Source organism: Nelumbo lutea, chromosome 3 (assembly GCF_056320005.1).
Source record: "Nelumbo lutea isolate HS-2025 chromosome 3, American lotus-T2T, whole genome shotgun sequence".
NCBI lineage: Eukaryota > Viridiplantae > Streptophyta > Magnoliopsida > Proteales > Nelumbonaceae > Nelumbo > Nelumbo lutea.
Genome location: NC_142686.1, coordinates 29424619 through 29438384, shown reverse-complemented (window position 1 = coordinate 29438384; position 13766 = coordinate 29424619). Strand labels below are relative to the sequence as shown.

At 42.4% G+C, this 13766-nt stretch overlaps 1 protein-coding gene across 3 annotated transcripts; it reads left to right on the top strand.

Annotated features, from left to right (window-relative positions):
- Window positions 1-9464: 9464 nt before the first annotated feature.
- LOC148863925 (putative peroxygenase 4) lies at window positions 9465-13526 on the top strand. 3 transcript variants are annotated; one of them, XM_088975168.1, is made up of 7 exons: window positions 9465-10099; window positions 10233-10343; window positions 10434-10519; window positions 12374-12468; window positions 12797-12922; window positions 12994-13137; window positions 13260-13526. In XM_088975168.1, exons 1-7 carry the CDS (start codon window positions 10045-10047, stop codon window positions 13273-13275), a joined length of 633 nt encoding a protein of 210 aa, XP_088831294.1. In that variant the 5' UTR covers window positions 9465-10044; the 3' UTR covers window positions 13276-13526. The 3 variants fall into 3 exon arrangements, with proteins under 3 accessions (XP_088831294.1, XP_088831297.1, XP_088831295.1); XM_088975171.1 differs by lacking the exon at window positions 12797-12922; XM_088975169.1 differs by lacking the exon at window positions 13260-13526 and having other exon boundaries at window positions 12994-13184.
- Window positions 13527-13766: the final 240 nt, after the last annotated feature.

The window sequence follows — 13766 nt, the reverse complement described above, 5'->3', positions numbered from 1 at the left end:
CCTCTAGTAACCCGACTAGGTCGGGCCGGTTGGGAAAATCTCATGAAACCGACCCAACCCGACCCGTGAACACCCCTACCCCTTATGCCGAGGCTACTTACACGGGGGCTCCCGCTTACTCTGAGTCTGCTTATACGCGAGCTGGGCCTTCAAGCTCGGGAGCCCAATGCGAGTTCAAGAGCGTGTTGTCGCTGAACCACGCTCTTCAGAAGAGTAGGGATGCCATTTACCCTGAGGAGGTCGTGGCATGGACTGAGCTTCCTTTGAACTAGGTAGCTTGTCGTGCTACCACTCATGCCATGGTGGTAAGTCAAAATATTCTTGTCAGGCTCTTTGCTTTTATCTTTCTTGCTATCGTTCTTTTGATCATTTGTTATTTTTCCTTTTGGTAGGTGAATTCTTCAATCCATGCCGTGGCGGCCCAAGTGGAAAGGAGCTCGAGGCAGGCGTGAGCTACCGAAGAGGCTTCTCGTGTTGTCGAGGTGGCTTCTCGAGCTGTTGAGGCAGCTTCTCATGCTGCACAGGCTAGGCTGGTGAGGTCTCAGAGATATACCAAGGCCATGGGAGTTATGGTGAAGCATATGGCGGACCTGAGGCTGGATTTGCAGCATCAGGTTGAATACCTTCAAGAGGATATTAGGGAGAGGAAACATATCTTTTCTCAAGGCATCGAGGATGCCAAGAAGAAGGTCGTCGATGAATATATCGCCTCGTCGCACTTTGATGACCTGATGGTGGGCTCGTACAGAAGGGGCTTTAAACTAAGCCGGTGGATGATCCGGAATATGTACCCCGAACTCGATATTAGCGCTATAACCACTTTGCGCATTACTCAGGAGATGGCCAATGCTATAGATGGTGAACTGGACTCTGAGGATGAGGGAGGACCTTTGGAAATGTACACTCCCTTATTTTTGCAATGGAATGACTTTCTTTTGGTTAAGTGTTGGTCACTCTCTCTCCCGAATTGACCGTATTTGCTAAACTGACCATATGCCCAATCTATTTTGCCCGGGTTACTACACTCATGCAACCTATTTTGCCTTTGCTTGCCTATGCCAAGGTTCTTGTTAGCTCGGCATTCTAGCCTTGAGGATCTGGTAGCGATTTAGTCCACTTCGCTTGATGATCTACAAATAGTATTGTCTAAAGTTAATGACGTTCCACACTTGGGGTACTTGTTTGCCCACTAAAGTTCCGAGCACGTATGCCCCTCCGAGCGCCCTCTTTACTCGGTAGGGCCCTTCCCAATTCGGTCCAAATTTGCCCACACCGGGCTCAGGTGCCATGATCTTACGGAGAACCAAGTCACCGACACGGAAGTTCTGCTTCTTTACTCTGGCATTGTAGTACCGAGCTACTCTTTGTTGGTAAGCTGCAGTCCGGATGTACGCGAGGTCTCTTACCTCGTCCAGTAGGTCGAGGTTGGTATGTAACTCGTCTCCATTTGTCTGATTGTCATATTCTTCTATTCGTAATGTAGGTATTTCGATCTCCGCCAGGATTACCGCTTTAGTGCCGTAGGTGAGGTTAAAGTGGGTTTCTCCTATGGCGGTTTTTTCTGTGGTTTGGTGAGCCCATAGAACACTTGGTAACTCGTCCGCCCACAACCCTTTAGCTTGGTCTAGTCGCGCTTTCAGTCCGTGGAGGATAGCTCTGTTCATTACTTCTGTCTGACCATTTGCCTGTGAGTGTGCGATCGATGTGAAGTTCTGCCGAATTCCCATATCTTGGCACCATTCCTGAAACTTGATATCCTCGAACCGCTTTCCATTGTCAGAGATCAGTACCCGAGGTCACCCGAAGCGACATACGATGTTCTTCCAAAAGAAGTTCTGTACGTTTTGGGTTGTAACTGTTGCCAGAGGTTCAGCTACTATCCACTTTGTGAAGTAATCTACCGCCACCACTAGGAACTTTCTCCCACCTGTTGCTGGCGGGAATGGCCCCAAGAGGTCGATGCCCCATTGCACAAAGGGCCATGGACTGGTGAGGTACTTGAGGTCAGTGGCAAGCTGATGGTGGATATTGGCATGCTTCTGACACTTGTCGCATTTTCTGACGAGCTCGACGGCCTCTGCCTTCATCGATGGACAGAAGTACCCTTGTCGAAGTGCCTTTTGGGCGAGGGCCCTGTCTCCCACGTGTCCGCCGCACAGACCTTCATGAGTGTCGCGGAGTACGATCTCGGCTTTGGCAGGTTGCAAGCAACGCAGATAGGGGAGCATGTAGGACCTTCGGTACAACCGTTCGTCTATTATAACATATTTGGCTGCCTGGCGCTGCAACCTCCTGGATGCATTGCGGTCCACAGGGAGGGTTCCATCTAGCAAGAAGCTCGCGAGTGGGTCGATCCAGTTCGACTCTGCTTTAAGGACGGGAGCGACCTCCTCTGCCCCACCAAGAATGCTAGGCCGAGGTAAGTCCTCTATGTACACGGTTCTCATGGCATTGTGACTCATGCTGGCTAACCGGGACAGGGCGTCGGCCTTAGTGTTCTCTGACCTCGGGATTTGCCTGATGAAGTGTGACTAGAAGTTGAGCAGAGCCTCCTTTACTTTTTCTAGGTAGGCGATCATAGTTAGCTCTCGTTCTTCGTATTTGCCCGTAACCTAGTTGACCACAAGCTGGGTATCGCTGCAGATAACTATGTGTTTTGCCCTTACCTTTTGCGTTAGGTTCAGTTCGGCTATCAATGCATCATACTCCGCCTCATTGTTGGATGCCGCAAACTCAAAGCATAGTGCGTATTCCAATTTCGTGCCACCTGGGCCACGCAGCACTATGCCAGCCCCGTTGCCCTACTAGTTCGAGGAGCCATCTACGTGAAGGATCCAGGGCTCCTCATCCTAGTTCGCGTTTGGCCTAACCAGGAGAGATGCCACCCTGGCTGCTACTTCACGGGGTTCAGACTCTATTGGCTTGGGAGCTCTGGGCTCACCCGAACTAGGGACCTCGGGCTCAACCGGCCTAGGGACTTCGAGGCTGAACGTGCACTCGGCGATAAAATCTGCTAAGGCTTGGGCCTTAATAGCAGTTCGTGGCTTATACTAGAGGTCGTACTCGTTGAGCTCGATGGCCCACTTCGTCAGCCAACCGGAAATCTCAGACTTGAGTAAGACTTGCCTCAGAGGTTTATCAGTCAAGATGATGACAGTGTGAGCCTGGAAATATGGGTGGAGTTTCCAAGCTGCAATTACCAGTGTGTATGCTAGCTTTTTTATCTATGCGTATCTCGTCTCTGCTCCTTGCAAAATTTTACTAACATAATAGATGGGTCGTTGGACCCGATCTACTTCTTTTATTAGTACCAAACTGACCACCTCGTCGCTTGCTGAGAGGTACAGAGGTAGTTTTTTAGCTCGTCGAACGTGAGCTGGCAGTCTCAGGTCCATTCGAACCCTTTGCCTTTGATTGCTTTAAAGAAAGGCAGACAACGGTCTGCCGATTTGGACATGAAGCGGCTCAGAGCGGCTATGCGGCTCAGAGCGGCTATGCAGCCGTTTAGCCTTTGAACTTCTTTTACTTTTCGGGGTGGTCTCATATCTAGGATGGCCTTTATCTTATCTAGGTTGGCCTCAATACCGCGCTGGTTGACAATGTACCCTAGGAACTTACCTGATGTGACACCGAAGACACACTTGTTTGGTTCAGTTTCATGCTAAATTGACGCAGAATTTGGAAGACAGAATCTAAGTCTTGTATTAATTCTTGTGAAAATTGTGTCTTGACGACCATGTCATCTACATAACATTCTATTTTCATGCCAATTAAGGGCCAAAACAGCTTATTCACAAGCCTTTGGAAGGTTGCCCCAGCATTCTTCAGTCCGAAGGGCATGACCTTGTAGCAATATAGGCCGAACTCGGTTATGAAGTTGGTTTTTTCCTCATTGGGCTGGTCCATCCTGATTTGGTTGTAGCCCGAGTAGGCGTCCAAGAAGCTTAGCAACTCATGTCTCGAGGTCGCGTCCACTAGGCGGTCAATTCTGGGGAGGGGAAAGCAGTCTTTTGGGCAAGCTCAGTTTAGGTCGGTATAGTCGACACACATGCACCACTTGCCATTTGCCTTTTTCACAAGTACGCGCCTGACTTCGAAGTCGTTGATCCTTAGTTTTATGACAAGCATGTCATCGTTGGGGTAGTGAACCCCTCGCGCATCATCTTCTGTGAAGAAAATCGGTTCTTCCGTCTTTGGCCTCTTTGGAGGGTTCTGTTCTTTGTCGGGTCGCTTCGCGAACTGACTTCCTCCCACTATCATGTGGATGGTTCCCCGAACTAGCCTCTCTTCCGGAGGCTGTCTTTGCGATGGTTTGGTTGGCTTGCTGCTGGATTCGGGGGCATCCCTTCTGTGCTCCCCTTGCCGACATGTCTTATTATTATTATTATTATTATTATTATTATTATTATTATTATTATTATTATTATTATTATTATTATTATTATTATTATTATTATTATTATTATTATTATTATTATTATTATGCTGTACAAAATTTTTCAATTACACTATTCGGTACTATGATCGTGATCTCTATGGAAACTGCAATACAAGTTTTTATTTCTCTCGTTTGGGTTCCCATTTAGGTGAGGTGGCCATTTTACGAATGGGGCATCTTTGATCGTCATCAAAATCTCGGTCTACCTCGTGTTTAAGGGTGTGTAGTCCGTCCGAGGTGCTAAGGGAGCTCGAAACGGCTGGCTCGGTTTCGTCTCCCGGGCCAGGTTTTTTCTTTTGTCGACTGGGTTGAAGGGCTCGCTTTCCCTCTTCCTTTTCTCGATCTCACTTTCAGTCCTTTGGTTGATCTCTTCCTCTGTTCTCATGAACTTATCCGCGAGCTTGAGAAATTCGGCTATGGTCGTGGGCTCGCAAGCTACCATGTGCCGTTTGAACTCCTTGTGTGTTACTCCTCTCTTGGTCGCCACGAGCTGCACTGCTGGGTCCAGTAGCGGTATCTGCAAGCACGCGTCATTGAACTGCTTGATGTAGCCCCGGATGGACTCTCCTTCCCTCTGGACTACTCCGAAGATGCTTTCCTCGGTTCTGGGGCACCGCTTTCTGGTAACGAAGTGTGCGGTGAAGACCTGCATGAATTGGGTCCAACTTCTTATCGACCCGGGGGCCAGGTGCCTGTACCAAGTGCGGGCCACCCCCTTGAAGGTGGTGGTGATGGCCACGCTCATGCATGATTCACTAGCCCTAGCTAGGTGCATTTGTGATTGGAAGGCATCGACGTGGTCGTTGGGGTCAAATGACCCATCATACTTGTCTAAAGGGGGGAGCTTGAAGTCTCTGGGCCTGGGGACTACAAGGAGTTCTGATGAGAGGGGGGAAGGAACTGAAGAATAGGGGCAGCTTTTACCTCGTCCGAGCTTGTCTCTTCTTTACCTCTGAGCTCGGGCAGGACACGGGTGGCAGTTCGGCGACTTCGCTAGTGTCTTCATTGCTGAGTGGGCCTGGCACTAGCGCTGCTAGCCTCTGTGTTGCTGAGCTCGATGGGCCCGGACTGTTGGTAGTCTGCCGCTAGGACGCTGAATCGATTCTCTATCAGCGGGAGCTCCGGCTTGGAGTGTCGAGATACTGACTTGGCGGGCGAGGTTTCCAAGATTTTTCTTTCCCCTCAGCTCAGGGATGAGGCCTGGCTCTTGGGGGGTTCTGAGGTTGGGAGGCTTCTCCTCAGTGATGGTGTCCACCCTAAGGGGAGGGCTTAACCGGCTTTGGAGCAGGGTGCCGAGGTGGAAGCTGTGGTTGGTTCAGAGGCAGTTGGGGGAATTGCTGCTGATAGTGATACTGAGAGATGTGGTGCAGTACTTGGTGTTACTGGAATTGTTGCATTTGGGCTTGCATTGCTCGCATGCATTGCATCAGGTCATCGAACTGGTTCTGGCTGGTCGCCAGGGGGACAACAGTTGGTTCGGTAAAGGTTGTTTCGATAGGGAAAGGAAAGGGGACGTTCATGGCGGGAAGGTTTACGGGCACCACTGTTCGTGGCGCATTCAAGCTAGGGATCCGATGCACACCACGGGGACTTGAAGTTGTTCCCCGATGGTGTTCATCTTCGTGCCACGTCTGGCATTGCTAGAAGAAGCCATGAGTGTTGGGGTTTTTTGGAAAAAAGGGGTTAAGAGAGTTTTAGAGGGAGGCTTTTAGAAGCGTTCCCACAGACGGTGCCAATTGATGGTGCGCAATCCGGCAGGTCCTAGCTGTCAACGATCTTGCCTCGGGCTGGAGCAAAAGGTGCCTGAAACGGAGGAGAAAGCGAGTAATCTCCGGGGAAGAACCCGGTGAGAATGCTCCGAAGCTCAAGTTAGTATTTCCTCGAAAGCAAGATAAAACCAGATGGTGCAAAGTTATCACATACCTCCTTCTTGGGGGGTAGAGAGCCTTTTATAACCACTTCGCACACTCACTCCTAAGCTTCTATCAGGTCGGGTATGATTACCTCTACGCTTCTACCAATTCGGGTGTCATCACCTCTGTTGGGGCAGAACCGCCACTGCTCTCTTTGTCGGAGCCATCTCTGTAACTAAAGATGGTGGTGGCAGGTGGTCGTTGAAGTGTGGCTGTCAAGCGTCAGATCCCAAGTCAGTCAGGTGCGCCGCCCTTGGATACGGACTACTTCAGTGTCAGGTACGGTGCAGTTGTTCAGTTCGACATCCTAGAGGCGAAGTGCTGGAGTGGTGTGTGAGGTGAAGTCTTGAGTTCAGATAGAGGTGTGGCCCGAACTGCCATGGGGTGGGCCAATTCGGGTTGTTGCCCTTTGTGTTTGTAAGGCTCAGGGTCCAAGGGAGAGCTTGGGCTCCTTGTGGGGAGTTCGCACTGCAGGTTCCTCTTTTTGGAGCTCACGGCTCGGGCGTATTTTTGTGTCGAGCTGCTGCTTTTCCACGTGTTGAGTGGTTACGAGGTCGGGCCAAATCTTCCTTCAGACAGGGACTTGAGTGTTTTACCAGAGAATATATTATGTGAATGTGGGAACCTATGGCTCCAATAGGCCAATCAAACAATGGCCATGTTTTTGTAAATTTCACATGATAACATGGACATACCACATGGATGGTTTTGATTGGCCAATAAAACAACGGCCATATTTTTCACATGATAAAAAAACGAAACTAAATCGGTCGGTTTGATATTTTTGAAAACTAAATATATTGATTCAGTTTTGGTTAATCTATATGAAAAATCAATAATTAATCGAACCTATCAAGCCAAGTTTGAATAGACAAGTATTTGATTTTCCTCAACTCAAATCCACTCCTATTTGATGCCAATATATTTACGCGTGCTCTTTAAACACCTCAACCATGGTTAGTTGTCCCATTACTCAATTTGCAACTCCCATTCAAACTTGAGTCATGCCAAAGAGAAATGTCAAAGAATGCATTTCGAAAATTTATTGTACGTCAAATCAAAATTTCAATCCAATCAGATTAAAAATATTACATGATCTATTTATTTTTCATACAAATGTATTTATCGAGGCTTTAATAACATTAAAGATACAATTGTACTCTTGTCCAATCCAATCAAAGTGATCCAAATTTATTGATATAATTGTATTTGGATATAGTATAGATCAATCCATCTCCAATGAAGTGTGGGCTCAAACGTGCTTAACTACAGGCTCTCTGTGATGAGGTCATGAGACCTCACGTGCACACTGTTTGGTCCCTACTCCTTAATCCCCTTATAATAGGTAATATATAATACCAAAAAAAAGAGGTATCGTAAAGTTATTATCAATTGAATTCATTTTATTCACGATATTCAATATCAAAGTCATTTTTAATTTTATCACATTAACAACAAAACATTTTTTATCATTCTAATTTAATTTATCAATAGCATTCAATATCTAAAACCAACTTGAATCCCATGATTAAGATTCGAAGCAAACCCAAATATTAACAAATCAAAATTGGAGTGTGCATCCAAAGGGCCAAATATGCATGTGTTATTTCTTCTTGAGTAAACTAATCATAACATTAAGCTAAAACAAAATTACAATCAGTATGTTCAACAAATTTCACTATAATGCTAATCAGATCACATCTAAATCTGATCCAATTATTGAAATTTCAGATTCAAATCTGATCTGAAATTTCACTATATAACAGACTTGAATCTCGGTCTTAGTTAATTTGAATCTACTTCAGAGTCCAATTATGATATAAAAAGCTATACAATAAATCAAAGAAATAACTGGTAGCACATAGTATATTTTTCAATGGTTCGTATTTTTAAAGTTATTATATCAATTGCATTAAAGACTTTTAACAATGTTAAAAATATCGTCTATGACATTTCACTTTATCACTGGTTCACTTTTTGTTTTATAGTATAGTTTTTGCATAATAGATTTTGGCTCTACTTTATTGTCTTTAAAATAAAGAAAAATTAAATAATCATTTTTTTTTTACTTGTATAATTATTAACTTTCAATTTTATTAATTTATTTATGTTTATATTTATATAATGAATTTCAATCGGATCGAATGTCAGGTTGGATTCTTCAAAGTCCATTGACAGCCCTACAAGACTACATCTAACAATCATATAAGGGGCGTATTTTGTATCTAAATATGTAAAAAATATAATATATTAAATATTTATGTATTTGAAAATGTAAATATATTTAAATTTTAATTTATATATATATATATAAGACTTTTTTAACAATGAAAGCCCACCCATGAATTTCGATAAATACTACTGTATTTTAAATTTCATACTATTCATACTTTTCTAAAAACACATAATTTAAGATATTTTCTTTAAAAAAAAAAAGATCATTAATTCATTACACCTGGTCACATGCAATACGCATATTATATTTGGATAGGATTGGTTAGGCCCAGACCAATCTAACCTTGCTGGACTCGTTTCTGGCGCGAATCAAAGTGGCCCACATGTTCCAGTAATATAGTCACTCAGTACGGTATCTGATACTCATGGCCGTTTGATCTGATGGGTGGTCCTAAACGCTGCTAAACCAGTAAAGCTAGATGCATAACCATAAAAGGAACCGGAACTTCCCCTTCCAAACCGAATCAAATCAAATGTGAAAGCGGTCCACGTCATCTCCTCATTCCGGTATTGGGTCCCACCCGCACCAATTATTAGTGATCCCACATTGGTAAGGACGGATAGGAGAGAGGGCAATTTGGAACTCAGAATCGCTACGCCACATTGCTGTCGGTCAAGATTCCCATATACGTGTAGAATAATGTTCCCATCCAACGGCGTGCCTTTTACCGAACGGAACGCGTGGGAACACGTATCATAACAACCCTTTCTCTTTACGTATGTTCTGATCTGGTTGTTCTGCGCACAGTACGCATTGGTGGCTGGAGCTGTCAATTCAATTTTCGGTCTATCCGCCAGAATCAAACCGACCCAATTGTGTGATTTATGTCGCTCAGTCAGTCATAGTTTAGTCATTAGTGGTTCGCTACTTGGGGTCCAGATTTAACTCTATGTCTAAGTTGATGAGCTCTCAGCTGCGGTTGGGATTTTTTGGCCCGGTCGAAAAACTCGGACTACACCCGTAATAATTTTGATTAAAAACTGCTTATTTCATCAACATATAAACGGTTTCACTATTTACATGGTTTTCCTCAAAAATGAGTTTTAAATTGTTATTACGATAAGTATAATGGGGTCAGACCAAATCATCCCATATAATAACAGGTTCGGTTCTAGATCTATTTCATAGATAACCGATTAATATAATCAATTCGGGCTGGTCCATACTATTCAAACTCAACCCATTGACAGCTAATGTGCTCCGATCCAAAAAGCTCGTAGGCCAAGGCCACAGAGACGCAGACGCTAATAGTAAAGCTTGGATTGTTAATTATGATTGGCTTTAACGTTTTCTTCAACAATGTGAACTCAGAAAGGCAAAAAGACAGCTTGTTCGCTTCTTCTTCTTTCTCTGTCGATTCCTCCCCTTTAAATACCATCTCTTAGCCCATTTCCGAAGCCCGATTATCTCTCTCTCTCTCTCTCAACGAAGAAGAAGAAGTAATCATTTAATCTCAAATGGCTAACTTTTCTATTGAATCCAAAGCGGCCTCCAGCAACGACCAGAGCAACTGTACATTATTCTTTTGCAACTTTTTTTTTTTCTTGTGAATTGTTCCGTTCTCTCTTTCCTCTTCTTCTTCTCTTGTTCTGCCTTTCCAACTTTAATCTTTTATTATTAACTCTGGATTGTGGAAACCTTGCAGCTCGTAATTGTGGAGAACTCGTTGATGGTTATCTCAGCCCTCTCCAGAAACACGTTGCTTTCTTCGACAGAAACAAAGACGGCCTCATATATCCATCGGAAACCTTCAAAGGTTTTTATCTTCTCTTTCTCCTTCGATTTAAAATACACGTATGTATTCTCGTCTTTGATCTGATCCTTCGTTTCTGTTAATTCGTTTCAGGGTTTCGTGCCATCGGCTGTGGCATCCCCTTGTCCACCATCGCTGCGATCTTCATCAATGGCGCTCTCAGTTCCAAAACTCGCCCGGTCACTCTCTCTCTCTCTCTCATTTGTGTTTCCCGTGTTTTGCTAAACTACAAGGGCCACGTAGGATCCGTCCATTTCTTATCCATAACCGTTGATTTGGTTAGAACGAAATAATTCAACAATTTTCTTGGAAAAATCAACCAATCGGCTTCAGTCAGTTCTCACAGGCTGGAACCGCATCAGTCGGTGCAACCGTACAAACCCATCTTCACGCCGTTCGAACAGCCTCTCCCAACTTTGATTTAGGAATATAAGTATGGAGATATTCCTAATATAAGATTGTAAAGGCTGTTCGAACGGTCATTTCACTGACCGAAATCGAACTCAACCAACCGTGCTCACACCGTTACTGCTGTCTTTTATAGTCATGGATTGAAAATATATTCTCAATGCAATGAAAGGCTGTAAGAGATTATGCTAACAGTGTCAGCACGGACCAAATCCGATTTCATTAGTTTCCCACAGAGCGCGCCCTTTCCCGATGCACACAGACACAGTTGCTGAGATGCGCAAAGAGCCAATGCGAATTCGGAAATTCCACCGTCCCTCTGGAAGCTGCAATGTGGACCCCAACTGAGAAGATTCCATCGTGACGGTGTGATATGTACTAAAAGTTACGCTGCGTAGTTTGGTGCTCCCCAATAGGCACCATGTTAAGCAGCGTAGCGTTACTCCAGAAGCATAACGTAGCTGTCCCATGATTGACAGGTGGCTTGCTATTCTAATTTAATAAATACTTTTCTATTAAATTAATTTAATAAAAAAGTGTTTGCAATTAGAAGGGTTATTATCTGAAACTTTCCCTTCTAAGAGTTTCAGATAATAAATCCCTGCCGTTGGATGGTAATAGGTCGCATGTTATTTTTCAATAGTAACTGTCGCAATTATTAGAGGTGTAAACACTATGGCATGTTATATATATATATAATAAAGTAAACAATTGTTTTTAATTTTATTATACTATACTTATTATATATAAATAATTGCATATATCAAAATTCATATAACATAACATTTTAAGATTTTTTTTATTTTTTTTAAATAAATAATTTTGACTTAATTTATGGCTCAGCTCACTGACAAACCCAATCTGTACCCATTGCAGCCCTCATATAGATTATTGAACCAAATACCGAAAAACAATATAGATTATTGATCCTTACCTATTCCATTACAATATTTTGCCATTTGCTACCCATCAAAACAAACCATTGAACAGGTCCCACTCCCTCCCAGGAAATTAACCAGGCCAAAAGAGTAGATAGTGAAGATTTACCATAAAAGCTCAAAGCACTCTATTCATGTCACAGTAAGGTACCGTTTGGTAACAGTCAAATTGGATAGATTATTAGTTAATAAAGCTGTAAGTTAGGTAGATTACTATAAGTTTATTGCTTTGCCTTTTAAGTGAATAAATTTCTATAATAAGTATCAATGGAGGTTGTGGATTCCAAATATTGGCTAAAGCTGAAAGTTGGATAGATTATTATACCTTCGATAAGCTTGTCATTTTTGTCTTTTGGTGAATAAGTTTCTATGGCTACAACTGATTATTTCATCCACTTTAAAAACAAAGCAACAAGTCATTCACTTCACCCGTTATCAAACAGTCCTTAATTACCTGCATACTATTAATGGTTTTGCAGGTTGTAATAGAATCAAGCAGTGGTCATGAGACCCTTAAAATTGTTTCTTTTGGAAGACTTGTAATTATGGGCTTCTTCTTTTTAGATTGTTTGTTTTCAATCAAATTTGCATTTATTATAAAGAAGAATATTAGATATTAATAGTAATATAAAGTGGGGGTTATCAAATTTATCCTAAATATGTATTTGTTGACCTTCAATGGTGCAGGGAAAGCTTCCGTCTCTTCTGTTCCCTATTGAAATAAAGAACATAAAGAGAGCCAAGCATGGGAGTGATACTGGTGTTTATGATACCGAAGGAAGGTAATTTCATATTCCTTGTTTTATACAGGCCTTAATTTGGTGCCAGCTAAACTTGGTGAAAATTATAACTACTTGTATAAGAAATAGTTTTTTTCTGAAACATAAAGTTTGGATAATATATTTCAAAGGTAAAGGCATGAATAAAGGCAGTATAACCTCTGGTTTTTTCAGGTGAATATGAATTAAAACGAGAGAAGTATAGAAATAATAATAAAAATTATTTTGAATACGACATAAGTATGAATTGTATTGTTGGTATATCATTTAAGCAAGTAGAGCAAATATTAGTAAAAGTTCTCTTTTCCTTGTGAATTTCAATTTTTTTTAGGTTTGTGCCAGAAAAGTTTGAAGAGATTTTTCACAAGCATTCCCATACCAATCCAAACGCTTTAACATCAAAGGAAGTGTCAGAAATGCTGAAGGACAACCGGGTTCCTAAAAACTTTGGAGGATGGTTAGTTCTTGACATCTTGTAATCTTTAGAAGTATTTATCATCTAACGAAAAATGGTGAAATTGTTTGTAGGATTGGAGCCTGGACAGAGTGGAAGATACTGTACTACTTGTGTAAAGACAAAGATGGTTTCTTGCATAAAGATACCATCAGAGGTGTTTATGATGGGACCCTATTTGAACAAATGGAGGAGCATAGATCATCTAGGAAATCAAAGTAAAGACCATAAAAGAAAGCTATAATTACCCTGAATTTTATCTTGACATTGCTTATTTATACCTGTAATAATCAATTGTATAAAATAAACAATTAAACAGTTACATTGGATTGACTTGCAGTGTAGTTCATGTATAAAAGGTGCAGATTAGTAGAATTGTCCATTCAGCCAGTTATTCAATGGTCTAGAATGGATTTGCCTACATGAAAACGAGAAGAAAGAGGAGAATTTCTTTTTAGTGCCTTATTTTGGGAGTGAAAGACAATCCTTTATTTGTTGTACAAGGAATTAAATATAGAGTTTTCAGAATATTGGGCAGTGCCCTAGGGACATTGTTACTTGCATTAAAATAATTGACTTTGGCTTTATTTCGAGCCCTTTTGGATGATGGACATGGTGTAATTTTTTTTTTTTTGGCATGGGTATGGTGTAATTTGAATTGACATAATTGGTTTTGGCTTGATTTTGAGTCCTTTCTTAGTGTATTCTATTTCGACTCAGTATAGATGCTCTAGCCCTACAGAGATATTTAAGACCCTGCTATTGCTATTGAAGGGAAATTGCTTGAATGATTGCAAAGAACCAGCAATGCTGTTTCTTAAACTTTTGGTAAAAGTTATGTCTTGGT

Excerpts from the sequence above, each read along its gene's own strand:
- LOC148863925 (XM_088975168.1), top strand. The coding sequence starts at position 10,045 with ATGGCTAACTTTTCTATTGAATCCAAAGCGGCCTCCAGCAACGACCAG. Across the intron at positions 10,100-10,232 it reads CAGCAACGACCAGAGCAACT|CTCGTAATTGTGGAGAACTC; the intron begins GTACATTATTCT and ends GAAACCTTGCAG. Across the intron at positions 12,469-12,796 it reads GTTTATGATACCGAAGGAAG|GTTTGTGCCAGAAAAGTTTG; the intron begins GTAATTTCATAT and ends AATTTTTTTTAG.